A 15,000-nucleotide genomic window follows, 5' to 3' on the forward strand; every position below is an offset into this window, starting at 1 on the left:
AGACTTGGTATACCATCGTCAACTTTGCGCACTTTAACACAATCCTTTAAGATACTACTAATGTTTTCGCACACATTAAGGTCAGGGGATCTACCTGGAAATTCACTTGACGAGAAGAAATCAATACCATTATTTTGAAGCAGCTCCTGTGTCTGAAGAGTCTTGAAACATGGTGCCTTATCATGCAAAAATGTGACTTCTTCAACAGATAACACATTTTCACAATATTTGAGGAAAGGAAATACTCCACCAGTAAGCACAGTTTCTCTGAAGTATTCGCCATTCCATGACTATCCTTTTTCTTTGATGATCCACATTAACCGTTTGGCTGTGAAACAGAAAAATTCCCAAACATTCAGGAAATTTCACAACTTGGCGATAGCACACGTCATTTGGCTTCCTGACTGTGTTAATGAAGAATTCATCTGATGCGGCAACATGGAGAAAGTCAGCTTCATCCCAATCTTTAAGAAATTAACCACAAAACCATGCACGGCCCTCTCTCTGGTGCTGAGTGATGTTGGGCTTGCTGATAACATGAAATGGCTTAATACCAGATTTTTTCAACTCATGATATACAGCACTATAACTTCTCTTCTTTCCCCTTTTTGCCTCTAGTTCAAGCGCCAATTTATATAAAGACTTTCTTGGTCTACCCACTGCCTCAGCTATGATGTCTATTGACTCCTGAGAAAAGACTTCAGGCCTTCCAAGATTCTCACTCTTTTTGCGATGACAGTCATATGGATTTTTGCTCCAGGTTCTTTTAACAAAGGAGTCTTCTCTTTTAATGTATTACCTATCTAGGAACGTGAATGAAGGATGCGGCAGCATCCCTGGCCTCTCTGAAGGTTATAGCCCGGATTTGGTCAATCCATCTGATTTCCTCCAAGTCGTTAGCCACGGCTGTATCTAACTCCATCACTCAGTCTGAAAATACAAGAAACGTAAAATGAACAATAGCTTAATAGAAACTCCAGATAATGTACTTGGAGATAGGCTATAGCAAAAAACTTCATAACTTTCCATTTGTTTTGTGGATGGGGCCTCTAATATGGAAACACGTGTATATATATATATATATATATAATATATATATATATATATAATAGATAAATAAATATATAAATATATATATATATATATATATATATAAATATATTAATATATATATCTATATATATATATATATATATATATATATATATATATATATATATGCGGTGTAAATATGTAGATGTACCCCAAGGAAAAGTTGGGAATGGGATCAAAATCCTACTTGGTTTAGTCTTTAGTTTTAAGATATCTTCAAGAGGACTTATTCATAGTGATAGATATTTAAATTATGTATGCTAAGGTGACAATGTAATCGAACGTACAAATGATTTAAAAGAATTATTTGCACCTGAGAAAAAAAGGAGGAAACATTCCCTCTTTTGCAGCTGAGGTCACTTCTCCATTAAACAGATCTTATTTTTCTATGCGGATGGACTCACCCCTTTGATAATAATTGGAGACAAACTAATAAATGGAACAAGTTTACACATTCCTAGGCTGAGCTATTTCAAAATCTTTATTCGTTATAGTTCTTTCCAAAATATTAAATAACCCATATTTTTGGTGCCCAGTTAACAGAATTATTCTTTTCACTGACAAGAACGAAAGTTGAATTTGCTCCAGCGTACGTCTTGTATAATGTTTTCTGTTGTTGTGTTCTTTCTTCAATGATTTCCCAGTTTGACCAATATTATTGTCACATGACTTACTGGGGTTTGGATGTACACTTCCTCTATTATTGTTTGGAGAGTTTTTCTCTTTTTTTACAAATGGTTGTTTTATTGCTTTTTTGTTCCTAACTGCAACATTAACTGTAAGTTCTCCAAGGAATAGGGAATATCTTTGAATTATTACCATAAGGTAGTCCAGGCAGGTTGTGCTGTAAGTTTCTCTCATATCATCATAAAAATTTTAGCACTTGGTACCGCTCGTATTGCATTATGTAATACAAAATCAGGATAGTCAAAGTCAAGTATAGTCAAGGTAGCATTTACGTAATGCTCTTATCAGCCTGGACGTGACAATTGATTTCTTTGCTTATTTTTGCTCTGGTCAGGATGAAAACATTCATAATCAGAAATACTGGTAGGTTCCTTGTACATGCAGTTCCACGTTGTACGAGTGGATTTCGCGCTCGGCTAATAATTCAGATGTCCGAAGTTCGATTCTCGGCTCGGCCATCGAGGAAACCAGAGGAATTTATTTCTGGTGATAGAAAATCGTTTCTCGATATAATGTGTTCGGATCCCACAATAAGCTGTTGGTCCCGTTGCTAGGTAACCAATTGGTTCCTAGTCACGTAAAAATATCTAATCCTTCGTGCCAGCCCTAGGAGAGCTGTTTACCAGCTCAGTGGTCTGGTAAACTAAGATATACTTACCTTTTTTTCCTTGTCCACACTATATTTAAACCCGCTACTATTTTTGTGTATTAAGTAATCCAAAAAGGGTAGGCTGCCGTCAGTTTCCATTTCCAAGACTAATTTTATCGATAACAGCAATCCATTTAAGTCACCAAAGAATGTATTTACATTTTTGTCCCTAGCAAAATACATCTATAAAAATTTGTACCCTATGTTGAATTTTTCTTAATATATATATATATATATATATATATATATATATATATATATATATATATATATATAATATATATATATATACAGGAAGGTTGGGGCATCTGGAACGCCGTAGATTTAAAATGAATAGGATGGAGAAAAGCCAGCGTAACATCATACATGTATTTTCCAAATTTTCGAGACTTTGGGTCTCATCATCAGGGCTGTAAAATATACAAAATATACAAATTAAACAGACTCAGTATTAATATTAATAAAAATGGAAGTACATAAAAGTTAAAAATATAATAATTTAAAAAATGAACTAAAAAAAATATATATATATAAAAAGATTAAAAAGTGAAGAATGCTTAAAAGTTAGTACCTATCTCTATGGAGTTAAAAACTGAGTGACGTTGTTTGGTTTGGAAAGGAGGACGTCAACTATGCATATATAGAACTGTGAAGAAGTCTGACCATTTAATTGGGGCACAAGCTGTTTGATTGTTAACGACTCCAAAACAGAGAGAGAATAGTCATTGGGCGCTTGGGTGACAATACGAAAATCCTTATATGAAAATGATGTTTTACATTTATTACAATGTTCTCGTATGTTAGAAAATTCTTTCGTTTTCAAAGTACATCCCGTACGGTGACTGACTCCGAGATGAGAGTCAATGCTGACTTGGAGCAGTCTTTTGGTGGCTCCCACGTATTTCCCGATCTTACATTTCGGGCAAGTAAAGCAATATACCACCAAAGACCGCATCAAAGCCGGAAGTTTATCTTTGTGGGAGAACAAAGAACGCAGAGTTTTAGGATTTTTTGCTATCAACTTAAGATTCACGGCCGGAAAAGTTTTCTGAATGACTTTTTGTATTTGCACCTTAAATGCGTTCGACTGAATGAAAGGTATAGAGGCATATATTAATAATTTAGGCACGTTCGGTACAAGTTGACGTGGCTGAAATTTATCATTTAAAAAGTTATTGACATATTTCAAGAATAAGGCTGGAGGATTACCAAATTTTAAACCAAGTTTTAGTAATTTTTATTTGCCACTAGAAATCCTTTTTGGACGACTTCGGTCGTTACAACTCCCAGGTGACTTACCCAGTTTACAGAGAGACTTGCAAAGCATTGCTCACAAAACTTTTTCTAAATTATGTAGTAACTGGTTTCCTTTCTTTCGTAAAGATGATTATATGTTACTAAAAACCTTATCCAATAACCCAGACATTGTCATAACCAGACCGGATAAAGGAAGAGGCACGGTGATACTAAATAAAAATTACTATGTACAGAAAATGGATAATATTCTTGAAGATACCACTAAATTTGTTGAAATAGGTGTTCCAACATATCAACCTATATTTAAGGTGGAGGATAAAATCAATAGATTACTCAAAAGTCTCAAAGATCAGAATATTATAACTGAAAGCACTTACCAAGAATTATATTGTTCAGGTTCATCCTATGGTGTGTTGTATGGACTTCCTAAAATTCATAAAGATGGTGTTCCTTTGCGACCAATTTTGGCGGCATACAATACCCCAAATTACCAGATAGCAAAATTCTTGGTACCATTGCTACAGCCATTTGCAAATAACGAATACGTTTTACTCAATTCTGCTAACCTTGTACCTGATATTCTACCACAGGATGTTGACTTATATATGATGAGTTTGGATGTCGCATCTCTTTTTACGAACATACCGTTGCAGGCGACGGTTGACATCATTTTAGATAAGATCTTTTACGAGGAAAATATTTTACATCTTGGTTTTAATAAGGATAATTTTAAGAAACTTCTTGAAATTGCAGTGCTGGACACTCACTTTATTTTTAACAAGAAAGTTTTTAAACAAGTCGATGGTGTTTCAATGGGGTCACCACTTGGCCCAGTTATGGCTAACGCCTTTATGTGCTCTTTTGAGGAACAAATGCTGAATGGTTGTCCCTTATCATATCGCCCTCTCTTTTATAAGCGATATGTGGATGACACTATTGCTCTATTTAGGTCCCGAGAAGCAGCTGAAGCTTTCTTGCAATATATCAATGGCCTACATCCTAATATAAATTTCTCAATCGAACATGAACAAGACAACCAACTTGCTTTTTTAGATGTTTTAATTACTAGGACAGAACATGGTTTTAATACGAGCGTCTTTAGAAAAACGACGTTCACAGGTCAAGGTACTAACTTCTATAGCAGTTGTTCCATAACATTTAAATTAAATAGTATTTCCACGCTATTACATCGTACTTATACATTATCTTCCAGTTGGCATAACTTCCATAGTGAAATACAATTTTTACTTCAGTTTTTTAAAAATAATTCGTATCCTCCAGCCTTATTCTTGAAATATGTCAATAACTTTTTAAATGATAAATTTCAGCCACGTCAACTTGTACCGAACGTGCCTAAATTATTAATATATGCCTCTATACCTTTCATTCAGTCGAACGCATTTAAGGTGCAAATACAAAAAGTCATTCAGAAAACTTTTCCGGCCGTGAATCTTAAGTTGATAGCAAAAAATCCTAAAACTCTGGGTTCTTTGTTCTCCCACAAAGATAAACTTCCGGCTTTGATGCGGTCTTTGGTGGTATATTGCTTTACTTGCCGAAATGTAAGATCGGGAAATAGGTGGGAGCCACCAAAAGACTGCTCAAAGTCAGAATCGACTCTCATCTCGGAGTCAGTCACCGTACGGGATGTACTTTGAAAACGAAAGAATTTTCTAACATACGAGAACATTGTAATAAATGTAAAACATCATTTTCATATAAGGATTTTCGTATTGTCACCCAAGCGCCCAATGACTATTCTCTCTCTGTTTTGGAGTCGTTAACAATCAAACAGCTTGTGCCCCAATTAAATGGTCAGACTTCTTCCAGTTCTATATATAGCATAGTTGACGTCCTCCTTTCCAAACCAAAACAACGTCACTCAGTTTTTTAACTCCATAGAGATAGGTACTAACTTTTAAGCATTCTTCACTTTTTAATCTATATAATATATATATATATATATATATATATATATATATTTTAGTTCATTTTTTAAATTATTATATTTAACTTTTATGTACTTCCATTTTTATTAATATTAATACTGAGTCTGTTTGATTTGTATATTTTGTATATTTTACAGCCCTGATGATGAGACCCAAGTCTCGAAAATTTGGAAAATACATGTATGATGTTACGCTGGCTTTTCTCCATCCTATTCATTTTATATATATATATATATGTGTGTGTGTGTGTGTGTGTGTGTGTGTGTGTGTATAACTGAATCACAAAAGTTAGGAACGTGATAAATCCATAAATAAAGGTATATGCCACAAGGGAAAATAAACAACGGAGTATCCGCGGGCTCTTTCGACGTTCAAACGTCCTTTACTTAGCAGATGAACTGACTTACATGAGGAAATGACAATACATGAAAGGTCGTATAACTGACAGATAATGATTATAAAGAGATTAGTACCTAGAATCCGACACACCTGGAAGATGAGTAACCTTCCCAAACAAGCAAAAACATGGGTACAATTAAAAGTTTAAGCCTATCTGCTCAGACACAAGGACAAGACAATTAAAGGATTATTATAGGTGACAGCTATTCAGAACTTTGGTAAACAAAAACATATTCACAATACATATTAAACAAACATATACAACGAAGATATCTCTAAGATAACTAACTTTTATTTAAGTCTGTAATTATATCTTTGAGGTCATTCTTAAACATGTTACAATTACAAGGGTCTAAATGAAACAGGCTATGGCTAATATTGAAATTACAATGAGAAGTAAGTTGTATTAAAGTAGATTCTAAAAGATTTCGTGATAAGACATCTTTTGACTTTGCAATTACTGAACTACCAATCCAATTTATTCGGTGGTTGTTTTCACTTAAATGAATGAATATTGCATTAGATGTTTGCCCAGTTTTTACAGAATATTTATGCTGGCCTAACCTTACTTCTAAGCCCTTGCTCGACTGTCCCAAGATAAAATGAGTTACAATCCATAATGGAATTTTATATATTATGTTGTTGCTTTCTCTGGGGCCATTTTTCATTAACATTCCTTTTAGTGTGTTATTATAGGAAAAAACCAGGTTGACCTTAAAGGCTTTTAGCAATGATTTAATGGTTTCAAATCCGTTAAAATAAGGCAAACTGAGAATGTTCTTAGAATTTTCTTTCTCCGTGTTACTTACACTATAAAACTTTTTGTGGGCTTTATTATAACAAATATCTAATATAAGTGAAGGATAACATAAATCTTTCCCTATTTTTCTTATATATTCAATTTCTTGATCCAAATCTTGGGGACCTACGATGCCAATGCTCGTAAAAACATAGAAGAAAAAATTGATATTTTTATGTTAAGATGGTGGCCTGAATAGAAATGAACATTAGTTAAGTTGTTGGTCGCTTTCCTATAAATGCTAAAATTACATTGAAATGGTTCTCTATGTATCAAAACATCTAAGAAAGGGAGGCAATTGTCTTTTTCTAATTCTAGAGTGAACTTAATCGATGGTACCTGGTTATTTAATTTAGAGAGTAAATCATTTACATCAATACCGACAGGCAGAACAGCTAAAATATCATCAACGTATCTATACCATTTTACAGTGATATAAATGATATTAGGTAAGTAGCGTTTTTCGAAGAAATCCATGTACTAGTTTGAGAGGAGAGGCGATAAAGGGTTCCCCATTGCCATGCCAAATATTTGTTGATAAAATTCACCATTGAATATAAACTTACAATCACAAATGAACAACCTAGTGAGTGAAATAATATTTGGATCAAGAAATTGAATACATAAGAAAAATAGGGAAAGATTTATGTTATCCTTCACATATATTAGATATTTTTTATAATAAAGCCCACAAGAAGTTTTATAGTGTAAGTAACACGGAGAAAGAAAATTATAAGAACATTCTCAGTTTGCCTTATTTTAACGGATTTGAAACCATTAAATCATTGCTAAAAGCCTTTAAGGTCAACCTTGTTTTCTTCCTATAATAACACACTAAAAGGAATGTTAATAAAAAATGGCCCCAGAGAAAGCAACAATATAATATATAAAATTCCATGTATGGATTGTCCCTCATTTTATCACGGACAGTCGAGCAAGGGCTTAGAAGTAAGGTTAGGCCAGCATAAATATTCTGTAAAAACTGGGCAAACATCTAATGCAACATTCATTCATTTAAGTGAAAACAACCATCGAACAAATTGGATTGGTAGTTCAGTAATTGCAAGGTCAAAAGATTTCTTATCACGAAATCTTTTAGAATCTACTTTAATACAACTTACTTCTCATTGTAATTTCAATATTAGCCGTGGCCTGTCTCATTTAGACCCTTGTATTTGTAACATGTTTAAGAATGACCTCAAAGATATAATTACAGACTTAAATAAAAATTAGTTACCTTAGAGATATCTTCGTTGTCTATGTATGTTTAATATGTATTGTGAATGTGTATTGTGAATATGTTTTTGTTTACCAAAGTTTTGAATAGTTGTCACCTATAATAATCCTTTAATTGTCTTGTCCTTGTGTCTGAGTAGATAGTCTTAAACTTTTAATTGTACCCATGTTTTTGCTTGTTTGGGAAGGTTACTCATCTTCCAGGTGTGTCGGATTCTAGGTACTAATCTCTTTATAATCCCTATCTGTCAGTTATACGACCTTTCGTGTATTGTCATTTCCTCATGTAAGTCAGTTCATCTGCTAAGTAAAGGACGTTTGAACGTCGAAAGACCTCGTGGATACTCTGTTGTTTATTTTCCCTCATGGCATATACCTTTATTTATATATATATATATATATATATATATATATATATATATATATATATATATATATATATATATATATATATATATATATAAAGATAGAAGCCACGAAGGAGAGTGAAACAATGGAGTGTGCTCCAAGATCTTTCGACTCGAATTTCTTTACTGCTAGTAAAGGACTTCTGGTAGAAAGATCTCGCAGTGCACGCCATGTTTCACTCTATCTCGTGGCTATATGTTTAAACAGTATTCTTCTTGGGGTGCATTGATAATCTTAGACACTTCGCAATATTTTTGCAAACTTCCAGAAACTTTCTTTGCTTCACCTACTATGTGATTCTCATCTTTTCTCCTGTTATCATCTGTTATGTTTACTCCTGAGGCCAGTCCACAACTCACTGATTAACGTATGGTATTATTGCTATTGATACCATTAACTCCACGAGCAATGGTATGCTATACTGTTTTTATTAAATTCTCTGAGATTGCTCTTTATATAAACATTTATTAATTTTGAAGTATTAAATTTAAAACATGATAAGAAACAATACTGTAGGCGCCAGCTGTGTTGCAGTGATTTCTCAGTGGAGAAAAAAAGTGAGCCAACGAAATACCATTGAATTACTTCAAACCTATTAAGATTTGATGCACTGGGTCAGATTTCTATGTCACACCATTCAATTCTCATCAATATCTTAAGCGGTAAGGAATAATAATTCAGCCAAAACTCCGGCACATATTCGTGAGTGACAAGTTCTCAAGATGGCTCCAGCAAATTCCAATTTTATTTTTATTTTTTTATTTTTTATTTTTTAGATTGTGAATGTCTATTGGTCATGATCATTATTCATTTCAGCTCTACCAATGGAAGTGTACACTGTGTGGGTGCAGTACCCGTGGCCCCTGGGGGACGCTGTGTGCCGCTTGCGGGCAGTGGTGGCGGAATCATTGAATATTGTCTCCATCCTGACAATTTTGGCTGTCTCCGGGGAACGCTATGTTGCCATCACAGATCCAGTCATAGCACGAACAACGCATACACTAACCAGGACTACCAGAGTATTACCAGCAATATGGTTGGTAGCATTACTCGCTGCATCTCCTTGGGGATACTACCAGCAGGTTAGTATGTGTTAGTGTGTGTGTGTGTGTGTGTGTGACCATGTTTGGATAGTTGAGTGTGTGAGAAGTACTTCATATACTTTCCTATTTAACCTGTATTCCTTTCCAAACCCTTTTTTTTTTTTTTCCTTTAGTGTAACTGTGTTGTTATGCACTCTACCCTCATATGATGCATTTCAAATGAGTCATTTCATAAAGTTGCCTGAAATATCTGAGTTTTTCACCGTTAGCAAGTCTTAATCTAAAGCTAAGTAGGACCCATATATATGTATGTATATGAATATATAATATATATATATATATATATATATATCATATATTCTATCTGTCTGTATATATGTGTATGTATATATATATATATATATATATATATATATATATATATATATATATATATATATATATATATATATAGATGAATTTTTATCACATCACTGTGAGTTATATTTATATACAATCATTAAGCTACAAATGTTTAATATCCAATTCACTCTACTTCGGGAATATCCTCGACGGGGAATGATCACCTATGAGGAATCATAAGTGATAAATGGATCAATACCAAAGATTCTCGAACCTTCGACACAATACCTTCCAACGCCTGCAGTCGACTGTAACATCTTAGCCATCAAGATGGAGTCGTTGCGTGGTACTGTGTCAAGGATTTGAGACACTTCGGTAGCGATCCATTTATTACTTATAGTTCCCCTTCGGAGATAATATTCCCGAAGTGGCGTGAATTGGATATTAAACGACATTTGTGGCTTAATGATAACCTATAGCTACACGCACACGCACACGCACACGCACACGCACACACACACACACACATATATATATATATATATATATATATATATATATATATATATATATATATAGTGTGTGTATATATGCATACATACATTGACTAACTGATATGTTTATTAAATCTGGTGTATCAATGATAATTATCGCCGATGCTCATTACAAGCAATCAAAGAAATTCTTATAATTTATGCATGCTTTATAAATATCTTCATACCTCTAATTGAATAAAATTGTAAAAAGATTGCATTAAATTACATCACTTGATAAAAATGAAAACGCTTCCACAATAGACGTAAATATACCTGTGTCGGAGAGTAGCCTAAATGGCTTATCAGGTCCCTACAACTGGGTGTTCATGCAGTCAAGTATGTGTATGCGTGTGTGTGTCTGAAGACTGAGAACTTTCCCTTAAAGGATCCTTCTCGGTACTATGCGTGTTTCCATAACACTTGGTAATAATTCTTTGCCATTTCATTTTCCTGCACACCGTCCAGTGATACTACCCAAGAAACACTTGCTTCCCTACCTTGATTGCTTAATAAAAGTACCCATTTAATTATTTGGTTAATAAATGCCGCCTAGTATTAAATTCTCGACGGGTATGAGCAAATTTTGGGAGATGCAAACAATTCTCTCACGTGATGTAAAATGTTATTGTTGCGTGAAATGTTGTTGATGAGGTTAAATTAAGTCGTCCTTGCGTCAACAAAGCTTACTTCGGTGAAATATAGATCTGAATTGAATACATACTTCTGAAAGAGTCTTTCGCTTTCCTGTATTAAAACATAAGCCGTATTATTTTAATAGTAAATGGAAGGGTAAGTTCTAGAACTTTTGCGTAAATGAAATTATATCTGTCAATATATCTTCTGACATGAGAATTCATTCTCCCTGGCAGAAAATAGCTACACACACATGCATATATATATATATATATATATATATATATATATATATATATATATACGTATGTATGTATATACACGCATTAAGCTACAAATGGCCTTTAATATCTAATTCGCTCTACCTCGGAATTAATATAGTTACATATATGTTAAACGAAGGAGAATTTTTTAGTCGATAATAATTTCGTCGGCTCCCGGGCGCGAACCTAGGAACCAGGACGCACAGTGAAGCGCCTTTAACCACGCAGCTATCATGAGAGGTATAAGTTAACGCAACCTCTTGCCTACAATTCCCTGTCGCACTCAGGTATTCGTTGTTTTGGAATTGGCATCAACCCACCCCGACCTTAACAACTGCGCAGTGCGTTTGTCGCACGTAGCCAATTTTTGAGTCTGATCACATCAACCTGATTCATATATACGCATTAAACTACAAATAGCTGCGTGGCTAAAGGCGCTTCATTGTACGTCCTGATTTCTTGGTTCCTAGGTTCGCGCCCGGGAGCCAACGAAATTATTATCAACTAAAAAATTCTTCTTCGGTTAACATATATGAAACCATATTCATTCCGAGGTAGAGCGAATTAGATCTTAAAGGACATTGTAGCTTAATGCATATATATGAATTACAGTGATGTGATCAACATATATAGATATATATATATATATATATATATATATATATATATATATATATATATATATATATATATTGTGACGAAGTGCCTAGCATCTGGTTGCTACACTTACCAATCATAAAATAATTACCTCACAACAGCCTTCATCACAGATAAAATATGACTGAATACTCTAAAGGCAACAGTGATCCCTTAAAAGCTTATAAATCAGACTTAAGTTCATTAAAACGTGTGAGTATTTCCCTGGTTCTAACTCACTTCAACAAAGTTGAAAGAAAACAGCTCGATTGCTACTCTATATTTCTACCTAAAGAAAATTAAATATACTGGTAAAAAAAAACAAATACTCAAAAATTTTAAATACAAAAATTTATTATAAGTGAAGTTCACAATCTCTGGAAATTTACTATTATTTGAATACAACACAAAGTTTGATTAACTCTTGAATTAATTATTAAGTAAAATTAGATCAAATTAATTTATCACGAAATTCAAGAAAATTATTTAATCAATTGAAATTCAAGTGTTAGGTAATAACTAAAATTTGAAAATTAAGTCACAAGTGTTAAACCCAATTAAATATGCTATGATTAATTAGTGAAAAAACTTGATTTAATGAAATGTGGAAAATACCAAAATTGCAAAAACACTAAGAAAGCATTACTCACACAGAATAGAAAAAAACACTTTAATAAGAAAAAATTGATAAATGCACAAAAAAAGTCACTTTAATAAGAAAAATGGATAAATTCACACAAGAAAATTCACCAACACTAAAATATGAAAAAATGGTGAAAAAAAAGTTCCCCTAGAATAACCTAAGTACTTTCAGTATTTCAAGTACTATTTACGTTCAAATTACCCTCCGCTCCGAAGGAATGAAAGGGGCTGTAGCTAGGGGCCGAGGGGACGCTGCAAAGAACTTTCAGTATTGCCCACAGTGCACCGTGTAAGGCTCACTGACGAAACTATTCGCCTAAGGGTTTATCGAAAAAGTACAAAACATTTGATTCAAGGAATGGTGCATTATCTTTGCTAAAAATTTGTTTTAGTTTATACGTACCTTATACGTTCTATCGAAAATGTTAGAGAATCTGAATTGTGGCCTGTTTACCACTTCCTGCCTCGGTTTTAATAGATCTCTTTAGCTTGTGAATTTCAAGTTCCTATTTTAAGTAATTGGTTTAGGATTATTTTGAAAGCAAACTATTATGTGCTATCCTTCGATCAGATTCTCCTTTGGTTTAGGAATGTCAGCCATATCTTACGACCCACTCATGGATGGCAAGGGTGGGTTGCTTCAAGGGATATGATTCTCAACATTCTGTCTGGCTTGCCAATCTAAATGATTAGAGTGGTGAAGACTGTATTCGTGTAAAGCTCTCAGTCCTATCAAGTAGTTCAAGTCTGGCCTTCACTGAAGCCAACGTATCATGATAGAGCCATCCTTTCAAATCATAGTAGGAACTGAACATTAGGGAGTCACCTCTTACTAGTGCCTTTGGTGAAGAATTGTGATTCATGAAAAGGTTATGGTTTGTACTCTCAACACAGATGACAACTTCACTCTTGGTCAAGAGCAATAGCTCTGGCTAAACCAGAGGGCTCACTGGTAACAAAAAATGGCACCTCATATTCTTAATATTTCCAGTCCATCAGGATCTGGGCATAGAAGGAAAAACTTGGAAAAGAAAAGAATGTAAAGAAAATTTAAGTTTTTGTTTGCTCATCCAGGTCAACTTCTTACAATAAAAGTAAATGAAAAAGATTCTTGTATTTTTTAAGTTCATTGCTCATCACTAAGTTGTTTAGGCAGAGAGCTTAGAATCTCTCATTTAAAACAGGAAAAGCTTTCAACTGTTGAACGTGGAAAACACTCGTGAGGTGAAACAGCACTAAATGTAAAGCATTAACCTCAAACAAATTTTAATCATACTCATGGGATGGTTTACTGTAGAAACCCACAACCATACACCGAAGGAAAATTACTTAAAAATACAAGGGATCAAAATGCAGTGAAAAGATTTCAAAAAAGAGAAAGCAACTCCAGTTTTCTCAGTGACTATTAATTAATACTAACCCGTGATCTTTTGAAACTTACAGAATCAAAATTAGCAGATTAAACAAATATCAAGTAATGTCTTGTCCCTACCCCTTGCCAATGCTTCTGTTGAGCAAGAATTGTGTTAACTCTGGTCAGGAACCCCATGAGATCTGCAGTGAAAACCCCGACTGTGTTAAATGTGGATGAAGCATACTGCATCAGATATTTTTGAAAGAGAAGTTATAGTAAAAAAAAGTGAGATAGTTACTCTGAGGAAAATATATTTCAAGCAAATTTAAACCACAATTTTTCAGCTGTACAAAGATACTGAAGAGAAATGCATTAGAGAACTATTTTCATTGCTACTGAAACTTAAATAAATATGATAAAAAAAGTAGTATAAAGGCACAAAGTGTGTAGGAACAAATTCAGTAAGATGACTTATAACAGCGTCCATCTTCAAAGGAGGGATCTTCCCATCCAGCCACCTCAGATGGAACATCAGTGGGTCTATTTCAAACGACAACTATCACAGGGACACTGCTGGATGCTTCCACAGTCTCATCGGAATACTTATGTAATCATTGGCCCATTCTGATTCATCACCCACACCCACATTACAGGATTCAGAAGCTTTCTTCTTCTCAGACTTCTCAACTTCCTATTTCAAATTAGAGGGGCATGGATGCTGCTAAGTACCCTACCGAGACCACACCCCAAAAAACATACCACATTTGGTGGCATATAGGAAATCCAGGAGTTATCAAATAAAACATACAAACACCCCTCAAAGACTCTTCAAAGAAATACTAAGCAGAGGAACTGTCGGGAACTCTTAGCCACTTTTATATTTTTAAAAATTTAGCAAATTTTTTAAATGATTATTTTCGACCCAGACGGTGCATATTACTGTTAGTAAAGATATAAAGTACATCGAATTACCTTACCTTGGTGATAGAAGCTATTATATTATTGTTATTCTCCACATGAATCCTATTCATATGGAACAAGCCCACAGGGGCGATTGACTTGAAATTCGAGCTTC

General features: G+C 34.0%; 1 protein-coding gene across 5 annotated transcripts in view; it reads left to right on the forward strand.

Moving 5' to 3' along the window:
- The window catches only part of LOC135223652 (neuromedin-U receptor 2-like), a 908,589-nt gene that overhangs the window by 877,231 nt on the left and 16,358 nt on the right, over positions 1 to 15,000 (forward strand). For all 5 annotated transcript variants that reach the window (XR_010316551.1, XM_064262302.1, XM_064262305.1 and 2 more), the window contains one exon: positions 9,293 to 9,558. Coding sequence is in view for 4 of the 5 variants with exons in the window: in XM_064262302.1 (XP_064118372.1) it covers positions 9,293 to 9,558 (266 nt within the window). In the remaining variant the exon portion in view is untranslated. The remainder of the gene's footprint in view (positions 1 to 9,292; positions 9,559 to 15,000) is intronic.

Source organism: Macrobrachium nipponense, chromosome 10 (assembly GCF_015104395.2).
Source record: "Macrobrachium nipponense isolate FS-2020 chromosome 10, ASM1510439v2, whole genome shotgun sequence".
Classification (NCBI taxonomy): Eukaryota; Metazoa; Arthropoda; class Malacostraca; order Decapoda; family Palaemonidae; genus Macrobrachium; species Macrobrachium nipponense.